The 12,047-nt window shown below is 36.7% G+C and overlaps 1 protein-coding gene across 1 annotated transcript; it reads left to right on the forward strand.

The window, feature by feature from the left end:
• The first annotated feature begins 1,126 nt into the window (after positions 1-1,126).
• LOC116298080 (putative cytosolic Fe-S cluster assembly factor v1g210509) lies at positions 1,127-12,045 on the forward strand. The gene is made up of 22 exons (XM_031706431.2): positions 1,127-1,304; positions 1,487-1,531; positions 1,641-1,694; positions 2,648-2,709; positions 3,012-3,105; positions 3,283-3,378; positions 3,974-4,010; positions 4,270-4,324; positions 4,842-4,924; positions 5,100-5,154; positions 5,470-5,541; positions 6,139-6,260; positions 6,636-6,708; positions 7,322-7,373; positions 7,857-7,898; positions 8,182-8,256; positions 8,769-8,825; positions 9,688-9,757; positions 9,833-9,926; positions 10,475-10,519; positions 10,827-10,857; positions 11,520-12,045. Exons 1-22 carry the CDS (start codon positions 1,239-1,241, stop codon positions 11,589-11,591), a joined length of 1,452 nt encoding a protein of 483 aa, XP_031562291.1. The 5' UTR covers positions 1,127-1,238; the 3' UTR covers positions 11,592-12,045.
• Positions 12,046-12,047: the final 2 nt, after the last annotated feature.

Here is a 12,047-nt window from a genome sequence, read left to right on the forward strand (position 1 = left end):
CTTACGATAAGGACAGCATATTTTCAAGCATATGCAAATTGGAATAATTAAATTTTGAATGACAAGATCTAAGAAACAGGTGCAAATAGTTCGTTAATCCTTATTTACGCGTACAATTCTCTTCAAATTTGAATTCAAAATATTCCCTTAGCTTTTTCGCGGCAACGTTTTTAGTGTTTTTTTTTTCTACCTTCCTTGTTGTACATTTGTCTTAAGCTGTTGGGTTTTGAAATAAGACAATAAAATATGTAGAATATAAGGATTTTAATCCCTAAATCAGTGATAACAGATAACGGCCGAAGTACTATTCTATTGTTCTCTCAATTAGTCGATCTACAAAGTTACCTGGCTCCTTTGCTTACTAAGTGAGCCGCACCGCCCACATAATTTGGATGTGAATTAATATCATTCATTGGTCACCAGCAAAGAATATGTTATCATGTCGGGTCTTTTATGTAATTTTGTTAAGTATTATGAATAAGAACCTCTCGCGGGAGACAAGAGAGGTGGACTTGGGCAAGTTTCGGGCCGGAGGGGGGATGAATCCATTTTCCCGCTAACAAACACGCATGCGTACCCGAGGGACCCGAGGCGTTTCATGTTTAGAGTTCCTGCCATATCCACAGGAATCCCGCATGAATCAATTAATATATAAATTTTAGTGGCCTAACTTTTAATGATATTCAAATAAATTCTATGAAATAAATAGAAATTTGACATAAAAAGTGTACATTTTTTAGACTTTTAAGCTCATTAGATAATGTGGCAACCACCTTTTTTTAGTGGTTGAGGGAACCTAGCTTCTCTTAACTATTCGAATCATAATAGGATTCCCGTTATGATTTATGAATTTATGTAGCGCTCAACCAAAAAAACAGAAGAATTTTAACTTCTATAATTAAGGGGTTCTTACTCGGGAGGGGAAGAGGGGAGGGGAAGAGGGGAGGGGAAGAGGGGAGGGGAAGAGGGGAGGGGACGGGGGAGGGGTAGGGAGAGGGCGGAATGTGGAGGGGGGTGGAGGTGATCCACTGATTAGGGGTGTGTGACTGATTATTTTTTAATCATGTATTTGAGTTGATTTTACAAAAAAAAGCCCCTTTCTATACAGGTTGCTATGGGCCTGCTTCGAAATAATTACCGTATTTACTCGAATAAGCGCCTCCCCCGATTGATGTTTTGGTAAGACTTCACGGGCTGTTACGTAATATTTATCCAGCGGTTTTCCACAAGAATCCAACATGGCGGCCCATTTTAGTGGAGCCTTACAGCTCACAGATTTAGACGATTTTATCACTCCTTCTCAGGTATTTGTGCTTTGTTAATTTAACTTAAATATAACAAAGCATTAGTATTCTGTATTGCATGGTTTTGTTCTTCTTGAATTTGTTATTTTCGTATTCATTAACTGTTGTTGTTTTGTTTGCCCAACTGACTTGAGTTTAACTACATCACTTCCAAATATGTTTTGTTTTTTAAATGTGGTTAGGAATGCATTAAACCAGTGAAAATAGAGAAGAAACCTGGCTCTCAGGTACTGTGTTTTTCTTTATTATGATTCATAGGTATTACTATAACAAAGTCTAATTATTATGATCCATGCATGTCCAAAAAATCACTTATAAATTTTCCCCCTCCTACAGGGACTGGCCAAAATTAAGATAGAAAGTGACGGAAGCTATGTACAATTATCAGAGGTAAGGCTAATCTTATAACTGTTTTTTTAAATTTCAAGGTACTAATTTTATGATCATGAATTGCACCTGGTACTGTAGGAAAAGTACTGTATGGTCATGGCCAGGATGGACTTTCCATGTTTTTTTTCTTTCTATCATTCTATTTTTATTATACTTTATCACATCAATGGTTTTCATTCTTTCACCATTTTCCTATATTTAATTAGTTAATTAGTTAATTTAATTAATTAGTAGAAGATCCAGGGGTGGTGCCATGGGCTGAGCTGATGAGGAGACTACATCAAACCCTCCTTTGTGAGATTTTAAAAAGTTGCTCATGTTCTCTCTCTCAATAGAGTGAATTTGTAATCCCACTTTGTGAAGTCAAAAGGGACTTAAAGATTTGCTTTAAGACAGCGACGTCTAACTGGAGGTGTAAATAACTTCACTTTGGGGTTTTGCACCTTCAAAGTCTGGTTTCCCTGTGGATGACTTTACTGACAATGTTTTAAATGAATCTCGAATGAACAGAACCCTAAAGAGAAATTATTTACACTTCCGGTTGAAGTCTCCGTGGTAGATTTTGCAAATTTTAAAGTCCCTAATAGCAGCGCAGGGAGGTAGCCAGGAAGTGGGGGGCCAAATTCAAACATCTGCCATTTTGTTTGGGTTCCCTAAATGCCAAACTAAAAATAAAAAGCAGGCATTACATTTATGTCTTAATTTTGCAAAACTTAGAATTAAAATTACTGTATAAATTCTGAAAAGGTGCCATTTTGTTGCCACAAGGGGAAGGGGGAGTGGAGGCATGGCCACCTCGGCTTTCCCCTACCTATGCCATTGCTACCAGCTTTGTCCAGTTGAGGCCAATTTGAAATCCCCTATTTTAAAATCTTGGATCCACCACGGACAGCTAATATTCTATATTCTACACTATTGTATAAACTATACTTCAATGATTGATGCTAATGTAGGATGGAGGGAAAGCAAAGCTAGAGAAAGCACAGATAACATTGAATGATTGTTTAGCATGCAGGTAAATCTTGGTTTATTTATTGGTTTACTGCCAATTGCATCTACCTGTTAACACATGTGTAAACAATTTGTTTTGACGTGACATCAAATGTCAAAGATGATATTGAACTTATTCACTAAAAACATGTGGGATTCAAAATTCCTTGTGAACCTCATGTTTTTTGCATGTACGTAAAGAAGAGAAGGAATCAATGGTATTAATTGATTGACTGATTTTATACTAACTTTTAAATTATGGTTATTTCCCTGTAGTGACCATAGATAACTCATGCAATTCATTTTACTAATACTTTGCTCTACTAGTGGGTGCATAACAACAGCAGAGAGTGTACTCATTACTCAACAAAGCCAGGAAGAACTTTATAAAGTCATACAGAATAACACAGAATTATTAAAGGTAAAATTATTGAAAGCCATATTATCAGGTTACTAGGCCCTACTTATTAAGCGAAAAAGAAATCCCCCTCCCCCCTCTTCCACCCAAATTCAGACCCGTTTTCACTATGCTATATTGAAAAATAAAGATTAATAGATGACATTCATATCGTTAATGTTCATAATATTTTACTTATAGTCAGGAAAACTTCAAGATTTCAAGACAATTGTCGTGTCTATATCACCTCAATCAAGAGCATCAATTGCTGCAAAATTCGATCTCACAATTGATCAGGTACAGTACTGTACTGTGAAGTATTTTTAAAAGAAAAATGAGAAACAAAAGTATGGAGTGCCAATCCTGCCAAAAGGGACCTAAATTTTTTTTAGAGGGATTGAAATTTTTTTTTTTTTGGTTCAGATCAATTATTTTTACAGCTGGGTGGAAATGTAAAAATAAGGTGTTCAAATTTGTATATTTTTTAGGCTCAGTAATCGCTAGTGAGTTCTTTTTACATTCTTGCTAGAGAGTTTTCTTTATGACAAAAATCTTGCTAGCCAGTTTTTGTGCTTTAATTTCTCATTAGCGAGTTTTTTTCATGCTTATTCTCCCTAGCAGCATGTATATTGTATATAAAAAAATTTCAGCCCCTTTCAATCCCTTTTGGCAGCAATGGCATTCCATACAAAAGTATTGGACATTTCATGTTGTCATTCTCATTGAAATGTTTACATAGAGAAGAGGTTCATGATGTACAACCCAATGGATTACTTTTAAAACAAAGCTGCCCAAAGAACTTTGTTTTGATAGAATAATAATGAAATGTCTAACAATGTGTCTCTAGTTTTTCATTTAATTAAGTTTTTATTCTTTTTATTCTTTTTTACAGACAGCAAAGAAACTAACAAGGTTTTTTAAGCAATTAGGTTAGTATTACCTTTCATAACATATGTTGTCAACATTTCATAATAGACATCCTTAGGTACAATATTTTCCTAAACCTCTTGGGCCACATGTTAACCTTGAAAATATGATTCAAACTAATTGTTTAAATTTTATTATGCACAATCTTGTCAGGTACAGCCATGAAACAAAGAAATTAGCCTGGGGAAGGACATATTTTGGTCTAAAAATTAAAACTAATGAGTATTATTTATTATTATTATCAATTATCTTTATCACCAGGAGTGCACTATGTATTCGACACAACTTTTTCAAGAGATTTTAGCCTCATTGAGAGGTAAAATTTATCCTTGATTTTTAAGAGCTAAATACTATATAAAGATACCATATCTGTTCACTATGTACTCGTTTCTGAAATACCAAAGAAAATCTCACAACATCTTTCTATATTAGATTGGTGTCGGAGAATTAATTGATTGAGCCAAGAGAGCATAAATAAGAAAGGGAAACTACTTAATAACATGTGCACCATGTAAATTCCCGGTTGGGCTATTTTTAGTAACCGCATGCAGTTTAAATTTTGCATTACCCTACTCCTGTGCATCATTAACTTGCGCCTGCACTCTTTACATTTTGTTTTTAGGAATCAAAACTTACAATAAATGGAAAGAGCACATGCGCGCAAGCTGATGACACACAGCTAGGAGTAGAATAAGCTTGGCCAAATTTAAACTCCATCTTGTTACTAAAAATAGCCCAACCGGGAAATTACATAGTGCGTGTCTTATGAAGTTTCCCCCTTTTATTTATGCTCTCTTCATTGAGACTAAGGCTAAATCTTGTTTTACTGATAGTCAAAAAGAGTTTATCAGGAGATACAATGCTAGACAGACTGGAGAAAAAGGCACAATTCCTATGTTGGCATCAGCTTGTCCTGGTAGGTTTTCCATTTATTTATTTTTCATTTCATTTCGTTTCATTTCATTTCATTTCACCTCACTTCACTTCACTTCACTTCACTTCACTTCACTTCACTTCACTTCACTTCACTTCACTTCACTTCACTTCATTTCATTTCTTTCCATTTCATTTCATTTCATTTTATTCTTTAGGCTGGGTTTGTTATGCTGAGAAAACTCATGGCAGTTATGTTTTACCATATATAAGGTATGCTAGCTGTTTTTTCACACCAACAATTTGGAACTCTGTGCCAGTTACTCTGTCTGCAGCCTACTTATATCTATATGTCTGTTTCTCAATCTTCCGGCCTGCTCGCTATGAAAGAGTGATAGAAAAGTAAATGTCAGTGCTCAATACATTTGATGCATGTTATTTATAAATGCATCAGAATAAGATTATTTGTATCTTTTCAAGCATATCTACATTTACAAAAGATAGAATTAATACTGAAGGAAATTACATGTGCTTCAGTCTGTTGCTGGAAGCTCTATAGTATAAAGTGGATGTTTTTTTTATTTGTAGTACAACAAAATCACCTCAACAAATCATGGGTTCCTTAGTCAAGGATCATTTAGCCAGCAAGTTGGGGAAAAGGTAAAAACTTTTATCTAATCTCTTAATGATCTAAACTTATACTCTTTCAAAACCATGCTCTCTTTCCTTCCTGTAATTAGTGAACTCAATAGTCCACTTCCAATATTTGCTTCGTTTGTCACACACAAAGGTTTTAGTACAAGGCTGCATGTGAAATTAAATTTATTCTTTTCTCCTTTCACGAATCACTGAGCATTATGCATGAAGCCTTGCATTGAAACCTTTGTGCAAGACAAGCAAAGCATATTGCCAGGTTCAAAACAAGGAACAGAGAAGCTAAGACCAAAAGGTATTCTGGGAAATGACAATTATTCTCTGATGTATTCGTGCAATGTAAAGCGCATTGAGACATTGTGAAATGTGCTATAGAAGAACCCCATTATTGTTATTATTATTCATTTCAGATACACATATGTTAAAAGCCTCCATCCTTTCTGTCAGCGCAACAATTTCTGAACATTCCACTAGTTGTATCACTAGATGCATCTAATTAGCATACTAGCACCAAGGTGGTGAATTGAACTCATACCATGATTATGTAGCTATTCATATATGATGAATAGCTCATGATCTAATAATATCTTACTACTATTTCAGCCCTGCCTTGATATACCATGTGTGTATCATGCCATGTTTTGATAAGAAACTAGAAGCATCACGTGATGATTTCTACAATGATATGTACAGAACAAGAGACGTGGACTGTGTTGTCTCTACAGGTAGGTAGTTATACTAAATAATATACCAAGGGCTTCAAGTAACGGCCAGTCTTCGGACAATGTCCAGCCAGAAATGGAACTTATCCAGTCAAATCTTTGCATTGCTTGTCATTTTGACCAGTAACTTACCCCAGAATTGAGGCATGGCTGAGGTAAAACTAAGACTTCACAATTCATTTGAATACTCTTGAGAATAAGATTCTTTGTTTGAATCGGATTAAACAAGTAGTTACTTAATATGCACAAAGAAATAATACTTTTAAGTAAAAAGAATAACACATATTTCTGAATTATAGGAAAATGATGGATAATTTATTACCTTATTTTTCACCACAAACATAAACGTTTATACATATTTGATTGATTTTTTTTCAGTTGAGGTAGAAACCATGATAGAGGAACACAACCCAGACTTCAAGTCATTAGCAGATGCAGAAGTTGATACCATGTAAGAATTAAGGCTATATTACAGTGAGGACACTCAATCCCTGAACACTTTGAGCCTTATTTTCTCAACTCCCTACTCATTCAAACCCTCTAAAATGAAGAATTTGGTTCAATAATTGCCTTATTTTATAATGACCTCACATCAAAACAAACTATTGTTTTAACACTAGGGATCATGGTCGCTTGTGGGGGATGGAATGACAACAACACATCTTAAATCACAATGAAATTTGGTTTATGAGCTGGTGAAGGCAAGAACAACTAAATATTGCGCTAAATATCTTGAAAGAAGAGAATTAACTTAAATTTAGCCTAAATTTCTATCATTTTAGCCGATGTAAACAAACCGTGATGTCATTATGAAATAGGGCAATTAAGTGCTCAAAATAAATATTATTTTCGATTGATTGGATCAAGCGATGATTACAGTATGCATGTATTTTAAGAAAGTGACAAAGAAAGTGCTCATGGTTTGAGTGTCCTCACTGTAACCTTTATTATAAATAGGCCTCACATCCATCTTTTTTAGCTCCACTTAAAATAGAAACAAGATGAAAAGTCAGAGGTTGCAAAAATGTATATTCTAAATATTTAAATACTCCTTCTTTCTGTAGGTTTTCTAGTGTGGATAATAATGAGCTTGTTGGTCATTCTGGAGGGGGATCAGTAAGGAAAAATGAAATACCATATATAAATGAGAATTACAATGCTGTAACAATACTTGCTTTTTTTAGTTTACACATAAAAAACCACCTACCCCACTTGGCTGTTCTTTGCAAGCAAAGAATATTCTGTGTGCAGGAAACCCATGTGTTGTTTCCAAGCGAATACTCAATATATATGCTTACTATTTATACTGAACGGAGGGTGATAAACCACTTTACTTTGGGCTATTGGTTTCCCATTTCAGACCACATGTCATTCCCTAGAGTATTATTTCTTTGTTTAATGGTTATGCATGAGAAAACACATTCATCTGAATATGGATGCAAATCAAACAAGGAATCTTTTTCTCAAGAAACTAACACTTGATCTGAAATTGGAGAACATTATGTCCAAGGTAAGGATGTTTATTGAAGATATTCCAGGGAGTCCTTGTTTAACCCCTCAGTACTTAGTTTCATTATTCTGTGTGTTTTTTCTCTACAGGGTGGGTTTTTGGAGCATATATTTAAACATGCAGCAGAAGAGGTATTAATAATAATATTATGGAATGAGAAAACTGTTTGTTACTAAAATTTGGAGTGTTTAGTGTGGCGTGGTTTAGTTTATGTATGAATTTACAACTTACAATAAATCGGTTTTCTGGTCAAACACAAAGCATTTAGTCAAGCCTACAAGGTTCAAATTTGAATAATCCTTTGAAAATGCCTTGCAGCCTTTATTTAGTGTTTCGTGCTTGACCAGTGATTCGGTTTGTGGGCAGTGGTTAATTCACTAGACAAGCTATTCCTAATGATTACTTTTATTTCAGCTGTTTGACCAAAAGGTTGAGAGTCTTACTTATAAAACATTAAGGAACAAGGACTTCAAGGAAGTTACTTTACAGGTAATGGCTGGTTGTCATGGAGTCTGACGTCACATCCTTCCAGTGTGCATTTCATTCGGTGCGCGAATTGATTACCCGGGGGGTACTCCCATATATGGACTATACGGGGGCTGAACAGGGTATGGATTTTCGAGCTTCTTGTCATTAACAGGGTATGCAATTTCACTCAAGTTCCAAGTTCTTCCTGAGTTTCCTGTCATATTCAGGGTTTCTACTTTCGTATTTACCGAAACTGGTCATTATGGTCGTCAAAAAAAAAAAAAAAAAAAAAACACAATACGCGAGATGGCATGATAATTGAAACAGGAACTCAGTGCAATTAATTCTATCTTTTGTCTTAATAGAAACAGGGTCTACAAATTTGAGGTTTTTTGTCATAAACCGGGTATTCTTTTCAGAATCCCAGCGGAACACCCCTACCCAAATCCTGGCGGAGTACCACCCCACCCCCCCGGGGGGTTGATTACCCCATGGATATACTTAGTTAATGTCACACCTTGTACATGATTCAGGTTGATGGGAAAGACGTTCTCAAGTTTGCAGCTGCTTATGGGTTTCGCAATATTCAGGTATGGATAAGTTCTCTCATAGTCTACATTGATGCTTGCCGATGGTATGGCAATAGCATCCCGAATGCTAGCCGATAGTTTCAAGTTTCGAGTGAAATCATTATAACTTGTTGATGTTGCTGCGATGGCACTTTGTTACCTTTCCAATGGTATGGCGATAGCATCCCGAATGCTACCCGATAGTTTCAGGTGACATGATAACTTATGGCGATATTCATTGTTCCAACTCACGTAAGGTACCGTTGCTATGTCCCATAAACTCAACAAATTAACTAAAATAACTCAGAATTCAAAAACCTGATCGCGGAAAATTGGGAATATAAATTGTTTCAATTGTGTACTGTATGTCCTATGAAAATTGTCTCGTAATCCTCGTTTAAGAAACAAACTAGTGTTGTTACTTGGTCCAAGAAAGATAGTTGTATAATTAGTGACAGGAAGTCAAAGTAAAACAAAAGAAAACAATGGAATAAGTGTCTACTACTTTGTAAAACTATGCTTACTAGGCTTTCATGGGCCAAGTAAGATCACTCTATGTAGTTTTTTGTGGGGTAAAAGTTTCATTAATTGCAATGGGAAAACTACTGCAACGGAGATTGATATCATCAGTACCGATAGTTTCTGGTAACATCCTTATAGCTTGCAACCTATGACATTCTGATAGCTTGTCAATTTTTGCAGGGGGCATCGTGAGTATCCTGCCGACGGGGTACCGGTAAACGATACTTTTGCTGGTCATTGCAGTTTACATGTTATTAGCTTCCCCACAGGTTGCCGATAGCATCCCGATAGTTAGCCAATGCCTTACCAACATTTCGAAAGATTAAAATTAATATAATGAATATTTTTCTTTTTAATTTAGAATTTGGTGCAAAAGCTAAAAAGAGGAAAATGTACTTATGATTTTGTAGAAATCATGGCTTGTCCTTCAGGTAAGCAGTTTAACACTACGTACTTCGCATTACTTGATCATTTACTCATATTGTATTGATGTGTAACTGCAACAGGGTGTGTGAATGGTGGTGCTCAAATACGACCAAGACAAGACGAGTCATCCAAGGATCTTATTAGTAAAGTGGACAATTTGTATAACTCGTTAAGGTATGACAAACATTCTGAATCATAAGCGGTAATATACTAGGGGTGGTTGGGGAGGGTTGACTAGTATGCCACCCCCTAGCCTGCGTGGCGGCTCTTGGGGAGGAGGGGGAGGGGACCAATAGAATTACGCGCACGAATTTGGGCGCGAGCACCCAAAAAACCTGGGGTTTGCCGGCAGGCTCTCCTTCTTCCCCTCCCCCCTCCCCAATCCCCCTCCCCCAGAGCCGCCAGGCAGGCTAGCCACCCCCCATTTCCTTGCATTCCTGCCGGTAAAATCTATGTAATAGTCACCCCCTTATTAAAACCTTGATCCGTTATAGGATAAACCCATTCATGTCTGAAGTTTCTCTCCTGTGCCTCAGGGTTTTTCTCTCGGTTCTTCTGTCTTCAATTTAATCTGGCGCCGATGGCTTTAATCAGAAGCCTCTGGCTCAGAAGACTGAGAAATCATTCCACTTATGTTCGACATCAAGAAAATTATTATTTTTTCCCTTCTAAATCTCGTTGTATTATAACTAACGTGTCTCGTATCTTTTGTACTTTATCAGCTCACGAAGTCCCAATAACAATCAAGCGGTAACAGAATTGTACAGGTAAACATTGAAGATTTGTTTTGTTTTAGTTTGCTTGTTATTATTAAATGAGTGAGCTCCATAAGATGCATTAGAAAAACAGAAGAGACTACTAAAAGAATTCTTTATTCTATATCTTGGTTATGCCTTTTCTATATTCTAGTCTGCTTCGTAGACCCGCTTTCGAGGTTTTATCTTCGCGCGGCTAAACTCCACAGGAAACCCACCGCTCATGAGACAACGCCACCCGCATAAAACCCCAAAAGCGGGGCCACGAAGCAGTTAAGCTAACACTCAAATTCTCAACTTTTGATTTTTTTCTATTTAGCACGTGGTTAGGAGGAAGGGATACGGAAAAGGTAAAATACATGTCCTGTAGTTAGTCCTGACGTTGTTTACATAATTGCTTTTGGGCTACCTGTGTCTTGTCAAAAACTAACTGAACTCGAAAAGTCGGGGAGTCAGGATGGCGTGGTGGTAAAACGCTCGCCTCTCACCTCTGAGGTCCGGGGTTTGAATCCCAGCTACCCCATGTGAGTTGAGTTGGTTGGTTTTCTTTCTGACTCCGAGGGTTTTTCCTCCCTCCTCTCAAATCAACCCTAACTAATTCAAACTGGTTAGAGTTGTGCTACATGGACTGTATAGCGGCTGTCAGAGGCGCCTTCACGTGCTTTCATTTCGAACCGGTTTAGCTGGCCTCTGACGTACGGTTTTGATTAGCGATGACATGCAAGTTTTAAAATGCCCTAATGACGTGGCGCTAACTGAGAAATAAGATGGTGTGGGGGGATTATGAGAATAAATGAAATATTGAAATTCAACTTTTGGCCTAATCTGGATTCTAAACCGGCCGCCCTCAGGATACATAAAATGGGACAGTTTGCTTATCTTCCCTAATCTCTCTTAACCCGCAATCCCAACAACTGAAGGGGGGGGGGGAGGGGGGGGTTCTCATCTCAATATTAACTAATTGCAAGTTTAGACCTCATAGTAGGCCTAACTTTGCTTCCTTTTTCTACAGGCGCACTCTCTTCTCCACACGCAATACCACGAGGTAGAAAAGATTAATAACGCTCTCAACATCAAATGGTAATAATACAGATGTTTAATGAAAGCAGATCAAGAATCCTGAAGTTGTAAAGACGTGTGCGACAGACATTAATACATCAATCTCCTGTGAAAATCCGATTCATTATACCCATACCCAGTTAGACATGAGAAGACTTATTTTATGGACACAGCCGACAGTAGAGTGCTGACACTAAATCCGTGAAACAAATACTAATTTTTAGCACTAAATAGTGATAATTAAACAATAGAAAACAAAGGATGCTGCATGAAATAGTACTAATTAGTACTATTTAACGTTCACGGTTTTAGTGCGTGCACTCTATTATAACAAGATATACAGCAATCTCATGGATAATCACGATTAATATGTTCAGGGTTCGTCAGTCACGTGGAATCTATGCTTTAGGGTCATTCAAATATATTTTATGAAATATTGTAAATGTTTTATCGATGTAGTAAATAACCTCAATCAGTCATT

Source organism: Actinia tenebrosa, unplaced genomic scaffold, assembly GCF_029948245.1.
Source record: "Actinia tenebrosa isolate PJP-AT-01 unplaced genomic scaffold, QUT_ActTen_1.0 PGA_scaffold16__25_contigs__length_10494907, whole genome shotgun sequence".
Taxonomy (NCBI): domain Eukaryota; kingdom Metazoa; phylum Cnidaria; class Anthozoa; order Actiniaria; family Actiniidae; genus Actinia; species Actinia tenebrosa.

What these genes read in the sequence shown, in the direction of transcription:
- LOC116298080 (XM_031706431.2), top strand. Translation starts at nt 1,239, where the DNA reads ATGGCGGCCCATTTTAGTGGAGCCTTACAGCTCACAGATTTAGACGAT. An exon ending in ATTTTATCACTCCTTCTCAG is followed by an intron (nt 1,305 to 1,486) that starts GTATTTGTGCTT and finishes AAATGTGGTTAG; the next exon opens with GAATGCATTAAACCAGTGAA. An exon ending in GTTGGCATCAGCTTGTCCTG is followed by an intron (nt 4,925 to 5,099) that starts GTAGGTTTTCCA and finishes TTTATTCTTTAG; the next exon opens with GCTGGGTTTGTTATGCTGAG.